The sequence below is a fragment of the Sparus aurata genome, chromosome 5, assembly GCF_900880675.1.
Source record: "Sparus aurata chromosome 5, fSpaAur1.1, whole genome shotgun sequence".
NCBI classification, from domain to species: Eukaryota; Metazoa; Chordata; class Actinopteri; order Spariformes; family Sparidae; genus Sparus; species Sparus aurata.
The window spans coordinates 18,198,008-18,215,381 of NC_044191.1; the positions used below are offsets into that span (position 1 = coordinate 18,198,008).

The following is a 17,374-nucleotide window of genomic DNA, read 5'->3' on the forward strand; positions in this document are numbered from 1 at the left end:
TCATACAATAGAAAAACAGCCTTCAAATGATCTTATACAAAATCCCACCTTGCTGTGTGCCAGTTAAACTTTAGTCCTTTCAGCAGAGAAACTTCTTCTCTGCTGTGTTTTCTCCGTTTGTGTTTTGGAGGGCAACCCTGTTTTGTCTGGCTGCATGCAGATGCTCTGCTTCAGCCTCAACTCCTCTGCTTTTCTCCTGTCTGTAAATTGATAACATCTCACATGCACTCCCTCCCTTTCTCCCTCTCTCTATCTCTTGCTCTCTCTCTCACACACACACACACACACACACACACACACACACACACACACACACACACACACACACACACACACACACACACCAGTATCCATTTACTGTAAAATGTCCTGATGCTGCATTCTGGCGTGCATTAGACAGAGCAGGATGGACAGCGTGATGGAAGGCTGAGAGAATGCCCTTGATTTATGTCCGAGGCTTTTGGATGCGTCCCAGCAGCGTCGGTGTCCCAACTTCATCCCTGTTGCCTCTCGCTTGATCTGCACAGGTAGATCACCATAGAATAGAGATCTGTAAGGAAATACAGTGAGAGGAATAACAGTCTTCTCCAAGCACAGCAGAAGAAATAGAAAAAAGCTCAATTTCACTGGTGTGATGGCGTGCAGTTGAAAGATCTGCAAAAGAAAAGACTTCAGTGCGAATATAAACCAGATTAAAACAGAGGTGCCACAGGTGTTTTCTTGGTTTCCTTCCGTATACTGCATCACTGTGTGTGGTAGACATAAAGACTTGGTGTGCAGTTTAATGATCATACCTCACAGGATTTCTGGATATTCAAGTTCAATTTGGAAGTTCAAGCCTCCAGCTGCTATGAAAAGGTGCCAGTGTGCCTGTTAATGAAGATTAAACTGGCATGGAAGAGAGCAGTGCAAGGAAAGAATTTAAAAAAACACAAATAAAATTAGAAATAAGAGCAGAGGAGATTAAAGCCCAAATCTACTTAAAGGAACGCCTCAATGAAGACTTCATGAACCCTGACTGCCCTCCACAAAAATAAAGCCCTGAGTGATTATTGGCTCCGCCTGGATTTGAACGGACCTGGGACAATGAATCCATAGTTTTCAGAGTGTGGCACTCTCTCTGGCACTCTTTGTACTTGCGAGCCCACCATCCAGGCTGCAGCAGTGGCTTTCGATGCCAGGCTGCGCCGGGGGACAATAGCCTTCCTGAAAGTTGGATTACCGAACTCTAAAGCAGGAGACTAATCAGTCCAGTAATGACCCTCTGATGGATGGACTTTCTCTCTGCTGAGCCTGAGCCCTGAGCAGCTCGACTGAATAGGAAGCAGGACCCTTGGCTTTCAATTACTGTCTCGGGGAGAACACTTTGAGCCTCTAAAAAAAAAAACCCTCGGGCTCTTCTGTTCTCCGGCACAAATGGAAGGGAATGGGATATTTTTTTTTCTCATCAGCCGTCCTGCTTTGGAAGGGTAATAGCTCAACTCTGTTGTCAAGCAGAAGAGGGAGCCTGAGTGCTTTGAGTACAGCTCCTCTCCCACTGAGGCATGTTGTAAAGAATTAGTTTTGACTTGTTTAAGCGATACTGCATATCCCATGTCTGTGATTACGTTTGAGATTGCTCTGATTTGTTTCTGCGAAAGCTGGCGCCCCATTTAACACAGCCTGATGTTTACTATTGCCTCATTTTAGACACCATGTCTCTCATTAAGATTAAATCAGAATTTGTTGCCAATAAGGCTTGGTGGACGACTTTCACTTATTGTTTGACAGGTCCATCAGCCCGTCCTGTTCACCCCCAGTGGAATTATGGAAATTTGAGGGATGAAAATGTCATTGTCATTACAACAGCATGACCATCAGACCCGGCAGCTAGATGATGTTTTATTGATGACCACTTCTCAGTCTTGGCAAAGTCATTCATTTCTTTTTTTGTGGACTGCAGCCAAAAGCCTTCAGTCTAGCATTGACTCTGTTTACAGTCCATCTCAGACCGGCTGTGGTGTCTGAAATTACCCTTTTCATACATTTGCTCTGAAAAGGAAAAGAATAATGTTAGTTTTTTTCCCTAAACTATGTTTTGGCCATCATTAGGGAATAAAAGAGTGCTTCTCTGCAGCATTGGCTTATGTACAAACCCCCTATCACCTAAAAAACCTTGATGTTTGCCATTGAAATGGTGTGTGACACGATCCTCCTGCTCCTGTGAGACCTTATTTTATCAGGTCCAAACTATGGACTATTTCTAATCCAAATCAAGACATTACTGTTTTTGTTTTTCTTTTCAAATATGTAGGATCCCAAAGTATTAAATATTTTTCATAATCTGAGCATGATGGACTCATGAAGAGGGTAAGCTTGACACAAGAAGTCAGGCAATTTACCCAATTAAGAACTTCACAACAATACAGTGAACTTTGATAGGTGTTTGCCTTTGACCCATAGCCCACTGTTAAGTTTTAGTTTACAAGTGAAACTAGTTTGAACACCTCTGACTGTCTAAATCAGTCCTTATTTTTGTGACTCACTGCTTATTCAAGTCCAAATCTCAAGCTGCTGTCTCTGCTGGTCACTCACATGATTTTATGATGTTAGATCAAAAACTGTAAACCGGTCCTACAATTAATGTAGACTGAGCTGAAGACTTAATCTGAAGATGTAACATTAGCTCAATCATACTGTAAGCTTTGCACCTTGCCATCATAAAGTCAATGCACAGAGTGATAGTGGTAACACTCCTGCCTCTGTTTTATTTGTTTAATTCATATTCTCACCTTTCTCTCTGTACTTCATTTCTTGTATATCTAAAGTTCAGTTTCTTGGCTTCGGAGAGGTCAAAAAGCAGAGAAATTTCCATTTTTTTGCACATGTCTGAGAGAGATAGGACCATCCGTCTATCTAATGGGGCAACACAAATCTTGTTCTTGGGGGAAAAAAAACCTCATTAGATTTGAGTGTTATTCAAGACCGAAAATGAGAAAATCACCATTTGGGGTCCAGCTCCAGGTCAAAGAGACAGAAAAGTTAGATGTCCGGGGAAATCTGGGGAGTATTGGCGAACTCGTAAATCCTAAAAGGCTCCTCTGACTTCTTTTAATTTTGTGGAGTCTGCTGTTTCTGGGTGCAAGTGTCCTTGAAAGGAGTTGGTGGTCATCAGGAGTGGCTGATAATCCCCTGGATGATGTGGTCCTCTGAGTTAAAAGCCTGTCATGCTGACTTATGTGTTTTCTCTTTGCCGGGCAAGCCGCTGCTCGTCTGCTATTCTTTGCGTGCTGCGCTGAAATAGTGTGATTTGGATCAGCAGGCAGAAGAGCCACAGATGGTCTGCAGGTTGTTATCTGCAAACACAGGCAGCCTCACAAGCACATGCACTCATTCTCACACACCTGCGCGCACTTAGAATCACCTACAGCCAGCCACAGTGTTTATGCAATTACACTAATCTCCGGTGGTAAATGTTCAACTGTGTGTGTGTGTGTGTGTGTGTGTGTGTGTGTGTGTGTGTGTGTGTGTGTGTGTGTGTGTGTGTGTGTGTGTGTGTGTGTGTGTGTGTGTCTGTGTGTCTCTGTGTGTTGGCACTGCTTTTATAAATACACCTTTTATAAAGGCATTTTTAATGGCTAAGAAGTCATTTTATAACTCAAAGCCATTAACAAGTTCTGGATTGGTTGTTTGTTAAAAATGCCTTTGGCTGTTCCTTTTCGTCTCCATCTTCATAACAATGCATTAATAATGCTGATAATTTTGGATCTCTTACTTTTTAATAAGCCATAAAGTTCAAACCCAGAGAAATCCACAGGTTAACTCAAAGTAACGGTGCGTTTCATGTGGTTACGCGTCTCTACTTCGCTGCTGCAGTCAGGCTGATAAACAGGAGTGAAGATAAATCCACTTTCTAATCCCAAAAATTGTTAGTGTATATTTTATCGTCTAAATGCTTTGCAAACTTTCCCCATTAACTAGTGATAAGCCACTTCTTTTAGGTAAAAAAAAAACGAGGCAATTGTTTTAACATTATTATAACCCCAAAGTTGTCATGATGAATAGTTTATAACTGATGTTTCTGTGCAGTTTGCATGTTGAATCCGTGTCTGCCTGGGTTCTCTTAGGGTACTCCAGCTTCCTCCCACAATCCAAACACATGCAAAAGTTAGGTTAATTGTTTACTCTCAGCTGTCTGTTGGTGTGAATGAAAAGTAAATGGCTGTTGGTCTCTATATGTCAGCCCTGGATCTACTGATCTATTCAGGAGTATCTTTTCAGAAAATGGAGTCAAAATCTCTTCCTTTCAAAAGACATTTAGCAAAACTTGTGGTTCATTGAGGCTAACCTTATTCAAAAGTCCTATGTTCCCCTAGTAGTACTTGTCAGTTCCTGTTCGATACAGTATTATCTGTCTCAGTGCATTTGAAAAGTGTTTCTGAAATAGGAATATCATTGTTTTTCATTGATTTTCTCAATGTCAAGAGTTGCCCAGGTAACACCTGTCAACATGAACATTTTTTAGATCAACTATTTTAGACTAGATGTGTATCTACCTTTTACTTGATCCAGATGTAAAATGTGGAGCTTCTGTTTACAGAATAGATAGCAGGTCGGTTTTATAGATGCCTAAGATGCATGACATACCTGGTTATATTTAGACAGCAGGGTGAGTTAGGGAAGTAAGAGGTCTTGTTTCAAAACCTCCCTGACAGCAGACATCGGCCCTGCTGAAATGTCCTGGAGCGACTCTGAGTCATCCACCAGCTCTGTGAGCTCTCTGGAGCCGATCCTGCTCTTGAGTCTGTGCTTTGGAGGCAGGGCAAGCAAAATGATGAGTTACTCTGGCGCAGATCAATACAGCAACACAAATATGAGTCTAATTCGAAAGTTGTGCTGGCAGAGGAAGTGCAGATTGGCTCTTTTGTGATAAGTTACTTCTGATCAGTGGAGCTGACTCTAGGCTTAGTGCTCAGGTGACATTGGTACTGATCAGTGTTGGTCAAGTTACTAGGAAATAGTAATTAGTTACTGATTACTGATTACTTCTCCAAGAAAGTAATCCAGTTACTTTACTGATTACTTATTTTCAAAAACATGATGCACAACCTGAATACGCTATAAAGCAATAGACCTTTCAGCCTAATTGTATTCTTTCTGCATATTCCATCATCTAAAGTTGTATCAAATTACCGCTTTTGCTCGGTATTTTTCTATGATGTGTCGGAACGATTCAGAGTCTACAGTGGAAATGGGCAACATGTCCTCGACAATATAGCCAGCGACGAGCTTCTTCAGCTCAGCGGCACTAAGTCCTGTCGCTGTTAAGTCTATTAACCTGTTTAGCAGGAGAGGGGCCCTCGGAGGTTCACCGGTGGAATTGGATGTGGTAGCAGCAGCGGTCATGTCAGTGCGGGGATCCGGGGTTTTGTCAGTGAGTTTCACATTCCTGTGCCGGCTTGCTAGGTGCTTTCACAGATTTGAGGTGGAATTTTTCGCTGTAGATAAAAGTTTTCTTCCCACACAGAGTGTACAGCAGACGCTGATGTTTTTGTCACTTTTTACCGATTCAAACTTGAAGTAATGTCGGTACTTCCAAGCATTAAGCGCTGCATGGTCCTGCACTCTCCCACGCTCCATGTTGTCTCTTGTTGATCACTACACATGTCAGTGTTTGCCACTCATGTCATGCCACTCATACGTCATCGTTATTCATAATACAGTCTCACAAAACAAAATCACGGTTAAGTAACGCAGTAACGCAGCCTGCTTGCAGGCAAGTTACAGTAATCTAATTACTGTTTTTGCAATTGTAATACCTTACTTTACTCATTACGTGAAAAAAGTAATCAGATTACAGTAACTCGTTACTTCTAACGTGTTACTTAAGCGTAATGACTCCTGGGAATCACAAACCTGAGGTGACAACAGATGTGGAATAAAAAATGCTACACAAATTGTGACAACACAAAGTGACCGTGGCGCGAGGTTGCACCTGAGAAACATACTGCAGAGACTGCCTCTATTCCTCTTCATACATCAGTGCCCACACCACAGGGACGTCAGATGGGATTTCTCAATTACTGTGGAGTTGTAGTCAACACATCGTTTACCAGGTTTAAAGGTAAATTTAACGTAAATAGCTCTTGATTATTCCACTGCGTCTTCGGCCAATTCAAGCTACTGTGCATTACATAAACAATTCTGTATTTGATATGAAAATCCCAGCATCTGTCGAGCTCCTCCTAGGAAACAATCCTATTGCAAACACAGCTGGTGATTTATTTTTTTCTTCTGGTTGAACTAACACATCTTCTTGTCAATCTCAGACAGACAGATGATGCTTGGAGAAGGGAAATCAAATCAGATGTCATTAGTCTTTAAAACCAATCACAGGTATACTTCGGGAGGTTTTCAATCTCACAGCAGATCTATGGAGGTAATCTCTCCAAAAGATGTTTCTTGACAGATTTGGTAGTATATTGGAGGTAGGTTTTCAGAGAAAAGGACCTGGAAAGTTGGCATGAGCACTGAAAAATGATTGAATGGAAAAGTAGTGCAACGTGTACCCAAACTGGCGGACAAAAATCAAGGGATTTCATAGGTAGTGCTCAAAAATGACGAGGGTTAAAATCCTTTTTTTTCTTTTCTTTTCTTCAGGCTGCTGACTCTCCTCACATGCTGTCCGTGCCAATAACCTGGGTAAAGGAAGGAGGCATGGTGCGACTGGATAAAAAGTACCTGCAGGCGGACTACAAGGGAGTCAGCACTGATGACATTGTCTACACCATTGACGCTTCAAACGGACAACCTAAATATGGTACAAACTCTTTGACGCCCACTCACATGCAGCGCTATTTCAGGAGATTCACTTCAGAACAGGCCATCCAATGGCTGAAAGGTTTGGAAGATAACATGTAGTTTACTTTGGCTGTAGTTTGGTGGACAGAATTTTCCTTGATGTCTTCCTCAGAATATTATGTACACAAGTCTCTGCTGAATGAGACACACTCGTACAAGTCCTGTCACGGTTACAGATATAATAAAGATAGAAGCCCATAATGTCTCTCCCCAACCCTAAGTAAATCAAACCCTAGCACACCCATCTCTAATCTTAACCTAAACACAACCATTTGAAACTGTGTCCAACCACATCCACTTAAAGACTCAGATATTGCCACAACCATTTTTTATCTTAAGCCTAAACCTTCTGCTGCGGAGGCATAATCACAGCACCTCCGCCTTTAATTCTTTTGGGATATCATCAGGGGCTTTCTAGTCATTATGGTACTTTTGTGATGTATAATGAACCAAAAGAAACAGATAATTACCTCCACCCTCTCCATCTAGGTGAGGTGGTGCTGGTTTCCATGCCAGCCGACGGCCCAGTGGAAGGCTGGCGCCCGTCGCTAACCGACGACCGAGGCTTCACACGAACGACTTCCTTCACTCAGCAGGACGTCAACGATGGAACCGTCTGGTACCGCCACTTCGGCAGAGGGACCAGCAGCGATTCATTTCAGTTCCAGGTCAGTGCCGTGAACTGTGAGATATGTATAGCCAGGGCTTCCTTCTCAAAAAAGTAAAGCCATTGCTGAAGTGCAATATACGTGCGCTCTGTCCACTGGTTTAAAAAAGAAGACCAATTGTGTGTAAGCTTATGAGAAAAAACGACCCTACTTTTACTACCTGATTTACTTCCTCAGTCAACAGTTTCCCAGTGAGTTTATGGTCTCAATCGTTACTTTCAAGTCTTCTTTAACACAGCATGATGTTTATTTAGTAAACTATGGTCCTGTTTAGAGTATAATAGATGATTAAGCAGGTTTTGCTCTAGGGCGTGACTACCTTGTGATTGACAAGTTTTCCACAGTGTGTCCTCAGGTTCCACCCTCTTAGTCCAGTTATGGTTCAAATTTTTTTTTCTGATTACGTTTTTGTGGGTTTACATTTGGTCGGTGCAGATTCTTTTACCCTGTCAGATGATTCACCCATGTCTCTCAGTTATCCGTCCCACTTGTGTATGATTAAATTCAAATACTTAAAATTTAAATCCTTACAGTTGTCTACAGCATTTGCTTTACACAGGTAGCTGTGACACAAAGCATACTTTTAAGCTTAAAGTCCTTTTTCTCTCACATTTTCATGAATTGCGTATTCATTCAGGGCCTTCCTGGAATACTTTGTCGACCTTCTAACTAAGAAGTATAGCGGTGAGCTCAGCGAAGTAAACAAAAGAAGCACTACAGCAATGAGCACTGACTATCAAAAGTGGAGGACGTGGTGATTTAGAGAAGGGACAACAAAGAAATCCCAATCTAAAGCAGAGCATCACCAGAGATGAATTAATTTTGCTCTTTGAATTTTATTACTTTAATTGTGCCATGGTTCATACATGTGATGCAAAAAACTTGAAAAACACATGTATTTGTTAAACGTTTATTATACATTATCATCTCAACCACAGTAGACCATTATGTGAAATAACAACAGCAGAGGAATACACTGTCAACAGTAAGGTTGTTTATTTTACCCACTGCTGCGTGAGAAGCACTACAACATGTACGTATAAATAATTTTTAAAAAACTGATGAAAGAAAACAAACACTCTTTGAGACGGGGAAACCTCGGGGGGCTGATAAGAACGTTTCTAGCCAAAAGAAGAAAAGAGGAGGAGATGGTGACAGAGACGACACGACGGCGTTCTCGTTGGTTTTTCTTTCTGTCATGCCCTCGTTCTCCCTGTGGAGTGTACTTTGAAGTTCACGCTCTTACTCTTGTTCCCATGTTCCCTGGTGTTTATTTCTTCTCTTTGCTCCAGTCCTCAACCTTTCCAGCATCTCTAGCTCTGGCATGATTTATTTCTTTTCACCCTCCTCTTCCTGTCATGCATCTCTGTCTCTCTCACCCCCTATCTCCGTCTCTCATCTCTAGCTGCCTCTGCTGTGTCTTCTTTTATTTTTCTTGTAACCATGAGATAGTGTGGGTACGCTTTAAAGTGGTGCTTTATAGGAGTCTGTAGAAAATGCTCTTCAGCCTTTGTTTTTTATTTGAAAAGTAACAGTCTGCTTATCACTCAGCGGTTTTAACCCGCCAAACACTTTTCTATGTTTAATACAGACAACATTTTGTCCTCGCTCATTTCTTTTTTTTTACCAACTCTTCTTTTAATTGCAATCGCCTTGGACTTCTTCTCTTTTTGTCCAAACGTTGGTACAAAACACTCTACGCTCAAAATCAACCAATGTCAACTTATCGTGATTGGCGCTAATGACGCCAAATTAGCTCCAAATCCAAGACAATCCTTGTAAAAAAAAAAACGATGCAGCATTCATCGCGCTGCAGCCAGAGTGCTTCCATGCCAGCGTCTGCTTCACCTCCACTCTATTACAAAAACAAAAGAGGCAACCAAAAGCGTGTAGCTACATCTAATCATCTCTCTCCCTCCATCCAGCCCCTTACATTTTGGCGCCATCCATCAGGGCAAATGCGTTTCAATTACACAGTGCCGGATTCAAATTAAATTCCCAAGTGTCTCATCATTTTGAAAGGAAGTGGGAAAGCAGAGGATCGGAAAAGTGAAACCCATCACAAACTGAGCCGCTGGAAGCGTTTGTGCCGTTTGTCAGAGGTGCCGATTAAACTTGACGGGTTTGTCAGGGTGGTATTATTGTCCTCCGCTGGTTTTTATCCGAGTGTGGCGCCTTGTTAGAGCTGATTATTTTGAAAGCCGCTCTGTCTCTCCAACAGGGAGCTCTGCAGCTGCACAACTCTCTAGACGTACACTTTCTCATGCGCCAACATGTAATTTTTTTTTGTAAATCCAAGTTAAAGTCAGAGAGACGGTGACTTGGTGCCCGTACAATTTTCTCTGGAGTGAAGAAGAATTTCCCTCACACCCGCACACTTTGTTTCTATCATGTGGCTCAAGGAACTGATGCAAGAAAGAAACCAGACACTTAACTACAAATTCATCCTGTTATTTGAAGAAATTAACAGATTATTACTTTGTTTGTGCCATAGGATAAGAGGCGCCCTGGTGGCCTAACATCCTGGGTTTGAATCTCTCTGGGGGCTTTTATTGTCTGCATGTTGTTCTCTATCGCTCTCTCCTTTTCGTTTCCTGTCATCTCATTATTTTCTGCTCTGTGTTAAAGGCATAAAGTGGTCCCCCAAAAAAATATATGGTGCGGATTAATACGCTCAGTTAGGAGTTACCCTGGTAATGTCATGCTGCAACCAAAGAATCATTAGATCCTGCTGATTACTGCGTCCACAATTTTTACAAGTTTAAAGACTGAAGTCGGATTAGATTGAGTTTCTCTTGTTTTGTCCATTGTTAGCGACACAGAACTTTTCCCAAATCTTGTATTGGTCTTTGTTTTCATGGCTTTAATTTTCCGCAAATCAGATTTTGTATTTGTGTAGGACTTTCTCCCCAACCTTCATCGTGCCGCGTGGAGTGTACGGACACTATAAATTCATGTTATCCTGTCGTGTAAATTTACTGGCCGAACTTAAGACAAGGCCGGTGTTGTGCATAAATACCTGAAAGCAACATTTTGCCTTGAAATAATAGCTTAAAAATCATGTTGAAGGTACAGTGTCTTCTTGTAATGGGGGAATGGCGTCTCTGTCTCAGACACTCCACCCCGCTATCACTGGTAACTTCAGTGAGAGGGTCGGATCACAGCGTTCCAAACATGTTTGCTGCAAGATACGAGAATTCAACACATAACATTGTTTTGATGTAATAGGTTTTGTCAGTAGAAGTATTGTATTTCATATGATATACAATATTATTTATGTTGAATTGAATCAACAGAATAATCAATAATTTACCGCTCCAGTGCCGCCTTTGATAAATCCAGCTGACTCAGCACTGACCCTCGTGGCAACACATCACTTGTAATTGGTGGCGCTGACTCCAGGCTTCATGCTGGTGTGACATTACTTCAGACTGACAGAGCTGACTACAAGTTTTCGGAACTTTCTTTCCCCCCCTTATGCCACTGATATGACAGGAACAAGCAGCAGCGGGAATAAGTAAAGCGGCGGCAGAAATTTGCTTTTAAAACGAACAACCAAGGGCGCTGCTCCCGATTATGCATATCAGGGGAAGGAAGAAGTTAAAGTGACGTACTCCGGAGAGTGCGGAGGAGAGAAATAGAGCTCCGCTAACACAGTTTGATATAGAAGTGAAACAAAAAACATTTAAGCAGTGTCGCTGGAAAGGAGCCGAGTCAAAAATTCAAGTGGAGTATCATTCCAGACAGAGAGGCAGAGAGGGGATTAGACTGATCCAGCAGCTTCTCCATCGCTTATCAGCAATTCAAGACGATGTAATCTTAAATACTTATTTGAATCATCAGCTGCCTTAGCCAAAGCACAGAGGTCATAGGTCAGAGTCTCAGCAAAGCGCTGAGAAGAAAGAGAGCAAAAGAGGACAGCTTTTTTCTGTTGAGGAAGGTGGACCTCTTGTTCTGTAGGTGGGAAAAAACACTTTTCTTTGACTGTTCATTATGATGTCTATTGCCGCTCATCCACACTGTCTTCTAGAAGAAAAACAACTGCATCGGATACTTGTCCCAAGTGTCTAGTTGTCTGTGTCTCTGTACATTGGCCTAACAAGGCCCTCTGAGGATGGGGACTTTTGTCTGGAATCAAAAGTGAAAATTGGCGCGAGGTTGTTAAAGCACCACGAAAACCTCTTTTTGAGACGACTGCAGTTTATTTCCTGTTTCCTACCAGTTAATATCGCTTTCCTTTCACCATGACCGTAACCTTTCTTAGACAATAACCAAGTAGATCTTCTTTTAGCCCTTATAATTTCCTAAGTCTGAAAGAGCAACTTAACTTGAAATGTTTGACCAGAGAAGGCAGCGAGGTGCCTCTTTAACTACCTTTTATTATTAATCTAAACTTCACATGTTAATTTCTTCGCCCTACCCAAGTGGTTTTAGGTGCCTTAACCCAGTAGTGATCAAAAAGTTTTCATTTCAATGATACAAATTAGACCAAAGACATCTCATCTCATGAGATTTTGCCCCAGACTCCCACATCTAATAAGAAGTTTGAAACTTAATCCAACCAAACCGAGTGATGTCCGATCACCTGGCTGTTCCCCAATTAACAACCCTCATAACAGTCTCATGTAAACGATGAACTCATTTATATGCTCATTTAAACATTTATATGGGCAATTACAGGAGGTGATCACAAGTGATGTGTTTTGTTGTGAGTGTACTTGAAAGTGTAATAACAGCACGTGTAATTTAAAAAGTTACTCAAATCTTACAGCTTATTATTTGCCAGCTAAAGACTATCTTTCTAAAAAATAACCTTGCCATGTGAGTGTGAAATATTGCTTTACAGCTCCTGTAAGCAGAAGTCAGACATCTACTGAAAGCAAGGTCACCACAAGGTCTGAAAGAAGGAAACAATTTTGAGAGCGACGGAGGATGCTGGGTGTTTGGAAAAAGGCAGAAAATTGTCATTAATTTCAATTTACTTCTCAACACACCAGCAGGAGCTGTACGTTCCGTTCTGGTTCGGAAACATCACTTCTTGAAAAGGTTTTTTATGAATTTTAGAGTGTCGTTTTAAACTAATCAACGCGTTGTTGCTTGAGTGGGAGTTATAACTGCTCTGACACCGGACACACATTAGTCCTTAAACACGGTCAGCTAAGCAATGAGACCATTACACTGAATTTTACTCAAATCGGCATCTCCTCCATTAATATTCTCGGGGTGTAGACGATGATTTATGGGGGGAAACTGAAGCGCGGCCCGATGCCAGGTTCACTTTCTGTCGTCACAGTTATTTGATTGTAGCTTGTTTTCTCTGCATCTGTTCCATCTTACCTCAGGTGCTTCTCGAGAGCCTGTCATCAGCTCTGTCGCTCAGAAGTGATGCCTGACGCACAAGTCAGTTTGCAGCAGAAAAACAGGCCTTTATGAAATATTTTGATGCAGATTGAGATTTCAAACTTTAGGATAAGAGGAGTTTAGAGTGCGCAGAGGGTGGAGATAAGGGAATAGGGTTACGACAACGGTTATGTGTGTGTTTTTCAATCTCCCTAATATAAGATTGTGTGTGTCTTTCTGTGTGTGCAGGTTTCCACAGAAGCAGCTCCAGTCTTTCAGAGTGACGCCCAGACCTTCACCATAGGAGTCATGCCTCAGATCCCAGGATTCCCTCAGCTGGCCCCTGACTGTGACCTGCAGATCACGGTGAGGTTTAAACAAAATGGCAAACTTCTATATAACATTAATTAATGCATGTCCTAAAAAATGTGTGTAATACTTTTTATGTATATATATTATTATTGGTAACATTTAATGATAACCCTCATTAATAAAATAAATGTTATAGTTAATTAAACTTAAGTTGACAGTTATCTCAGTGTTAATAAACAATGAGATACTATATAAACTATTTATTAAGCAGCTATTAATCTTAGAGTTGCAAGTGATGTTCATTAGCCTTTACAGTTACCTAGAAGTGGGTTGTAAAGCATTTTGTTTGTGAACACTGAGATAAGTTTTAACGTAAGTTTAATCAATTCTACAATTACAGTTAGTCATTATTTCATGATGTCTATATCTATAGTTGTCATTTTATTCTCCCTAAAAGAAAGATCAGAAATGGTCTATAACAATAAAACATCAATTCTATGTCCCTTCCCACCTCCTACAGTGTAACCAACTGTCCAGCTACACTGGCCAACCATGTAAATATGTAAGACAATGGCAATAGTCAAATGTTATAAAAGCTAAAGGGTAAGACATGCTCAACAAGGTAAAACAGTTGCAGTCATATACACAAATACACAATATGGACACTGTGTCACAATCCTAGTGGATCGTATTTCAGAGCTCAAGTGATCTGAAACATTCAGAGTTCAAACAGTTTTTGGTCCTACATGGCTGGCTTTATTTATCATTGTGTACTTGATGTTTTTACTTGTTGAAACCTTAATTTACCAAATTTGAATAACTGTTTCTTGAACCAGGAAATCTGAATTCTCCACATGTGGTTCGTAGAAGTCAGACATACCGTAGTTTGCTTTATTTTGCAACCCCCTCGTTTCAATGTTTTAATTCACTTGCAAATGATTTTTATTTTAGAGAAATAAAAGGTATTAGTCTCTGTTTTCCAAATTTCCTGAAATCTTCTCGAAAACGTATTCTTAAAAAGGGGGGGGGGGGGGGTGAAACTGCTGGATTTGCAGTGGTTAGCAGAGAAACTGCTGCTCACACAGTTTGTTTTCTGTTTGTGGATCCGTCAGTTCTAATCACCATGGGGCATATCAGAGTCAGTGGACATGGCTCCTGTCTTTGTTCTCACCGCAGCGTGTGTGCATGTACATCGGTCTGTGTGTGTGTGCAGGCTCTGGAGGATAGGGTGACTGAGATAACGTCCTCAGCTCTGTCCTTCGTCGACTCTGAGACTCCCAGCGAGAAGCTCATCTACAACATCACCAAAGCCCTACCGCCAGGACAAGGTCAGCTACACACACACACACACACACACACACACACACACACACACAGCTTTTCCCACATACTGTGCAGGAGCATTACACTTAGATACAGTGAGCTTCTGAGCTTGTGTTTGATTCTCTTGAGAAGTTAGTGTGTTAAGATAAACTGATCTTCATTAACTTGTCACTTATGTGCCCCTGAGCAAGGCAGTGCCATCCATAATTTGCTGCAGTGAAGCTGTTCAATGATCCCAGGTTTTTACTCAGCCGCTTCCTGATATCAAAGTGAGAAAAACTAATTGCTAAAATGGAGTTCACGTCCTCGCAGTCTTTTCTGTGTGACTAAAAATGCAAGTCAGAAAGGAAGGCACTGTTCACAGGCCTCCATCACTGCCGATACCGCTCTGCAAAGTTATTTTTTAATTACTGTCTTTGAGTCTGGACTTTAACTGTTGACTGTTGATTTCCTTTCTGCTGGATTTAATGTGGCGTTCATAGCGGGAGCCATTAATTTCAGCATCCGACAGACAGACTGGTGTATCACTCCCAGCTCTCCGTCTAATGAAAGGGAAAAAACGATTCACAAAGGGTCATTTTCATCAACTAATGGCCTGACAAATTTGTGTGAAAATCATTTTGAACAGAGCCAATGAGGAGGAAGACAGATTCAGATTAAACTGCAGCATTTGTCATATGCGTTTTTCATTGTCTGTGATTTGAACCTCGCCGTGCAGTTTCAGTTATATTCGGTGTTGGAGTTAGATGTTAACGTGGGCTAACTGAAGTATGTGTAAGCGCCATTTACAACTGCGAGACGGTTTTATAAACTGAGTTTATTTTACTGCAATGTTGGGAAATATGGTTGAATAACTGCTGTAAATTCATGTATGGTTTGACTCATATGAATGTTTGCGTTGGTCCTGCGGGGCTTCCGTAGCCTACCTTATCGAGATTAACAGAAATTTTATTGTGAAGTTTTTCTGCTGTGTGAATAGACAAGCTGACAGCCGTCCAATTCAGTTGTTTGTCTTCATCATTGTTTGCAATGCAGTCTGGTGACGTCCCCATTATGTGGAGACAAAGATGAAGACTAAAGTAACAGTCTTCTCTCCTGCACTTTGGTCACAACCTGTAGAAAAAGTGTTTAAATATCATGTTTAATGATAATGATATTAGGCTCAGATTCTGAAATATTAGCTCCTTCCTTTCCCGCCTTCTCTTAATTTTTCCAGTGTGTTATCTATTAATAAAAATAGAAAATGCAGCTCTACGCCTTTATGCGCTGAGCCAAACAGATTTATTTTTTGCTCCCAGAAACAGCTCTGCGTCTGAGAGACGATGCTGAATCTTACACTCCAGTGTAGGGCAGACGCGGGACATTGTTTGAAGTTTTTCTTCCCGCTTGTCTTCAGGTGCGATCGAGCACCGGGACAGACCGTACACGCCGGTGAAGGATTTCACTCAGGCTGACGTCAATGATGGCAAGATCGTCTACAGGCCACCACAGGCCCCCTCACACCTGCAGGAGCTCTACCAGTACTCCTTTATCGGTGAGACACACACACACACACACACACACACACACACACACACACACACACACACACTCACCTTCAGCTCCTGTGTAATACCATAATGTTTTGATTTCATTAGGAGAGCGTTCCAACTGTTCAGATAATAGTGTATTGTTCAATGGTCACTTTGGGAGAGCCTGTGTAGAATGAGAGCATCCAATGTTGTCCCAGATCAAACAGTGTTCTTTTCACATAGTCTCTTCTCATTCTTTATTTATTTACTTCCCGTTTGGTTTTGTTTGGTTTTGTTTGGTTAAATTGCCTGAAATTGAACCATAATTAATCCAAAAATGGCTGTCGTGGTTGACTTTTTCTGAGCTGTCTCAGCCGGGCAGCCACATATTGATCCATAGCTGAGCACCCTCCCCCCCTCAGCCCACCACAAGCACTCTCTGTGGAAACACAATAAGCAAACCCTGCGTAATAGCACTGTGTCAGTTTTCTAGTTTCACCACATAAAACCAGTGGACCACGTATTATTTTCGGGTGATTTACTATTCATAGAGCTGCTGTATTCTCATGATTGGAAATGTCACCTTCTGTCACTCACCTTGCTGTTTCGTTAAAGGGGCACTCCGCTGATTTTATACGTCAAAGTCAATTTAGTTGGCAGACGACCGACTGCTCAGCCTGAGGAAACAGTTTTGTAATGTTCTCAAATTACTGAACTGCTGTCACTCCATTAAGCTTGGCTCGAGTCTCTACCAATTTACTTCATACATGCTGGTGGCGTAGCTTGAGTCGACAACAGTGTTCACTTGCTTTGCCCTTCGCCCTCTGAGTGTTGATTTCACAAAGTCCACTTGAGTTTTCAGAGTATTGTGATGCCGCTCACGTGGCGACAAGAAATGATAATGTCTGATAATAACACTGCTATCGCTGAACAAATCCTCTATGCCAAACTATTACTCAAAGGTCTGCGTCTGATTTTTATTTAAGGTCATGGTGCGGAACAATTGGCGATATCAAAATAACATTTAACTTTAGATGAATTTACATCACATATTTCACATCTCAAGGCTTTAGTGTAATTGTTAAAAAAAATGACTGCAGTAAAACAACTTGAAAATGATGAAAGTGGTCCACAAGAAGCCTGTCATTCAAAAAATGAATTGTTCCTATTTTAAACAACCTTCGTGGCCATTTCAGTAGAGATATCAGAGTTTAAGACGTGCACCTGAATGCACCATGAGGTCCTTCTGAGTTTGTTGTACTCCGACTCTAGAGGAGGGAGGAGTCGCCATAGCTTTTTGGAGCTTGGCAGACCCCGTTTCAAACTCAAACATACATTAGTTGTAGAAACTGTGTACTAGATATAACAAGACATTATATG

At 41.5% G+C, this 17,374-nt stretch overlaps 1 protein-coding gene across 2 annotated transcripts in view; it reads left to right on the plus strand.

Annotated features, from left to right (window-relative positions):
- The window catches only part of fras1 (Fraser extracellular matrix complex subunit 1), a 257,491-nt gene that overhangs the window by 189,549 nt on the left and 50,568 nt on the right, over positions 1-17,374 (plus strand). For both annotated transcript variants that reach the window (XM_030416990.1, XM_030416991.1), the window contains exons 29-33: positions 6,640-6,799; positions 7,330-7,508; positions 13,098-13,214; positions 14,374-14,488; positions 15,880-16,017. In XM_030416990.1, the coding sequence (XP_030272850.1) occupies positions 6,640-6,799; positions 7,330-7,508; positions 13,098-13,214; positions 14,374-14,488; positions 15,880-16,017 (709 nt within the window). The remainder of the gene's footprint in view (positions 1-6,639; positions 6,800-7,329; positions 7,509-13,097; positions 13,215-14,373; positions 14,489-15,879; positions 16,018-17,374) is intronic.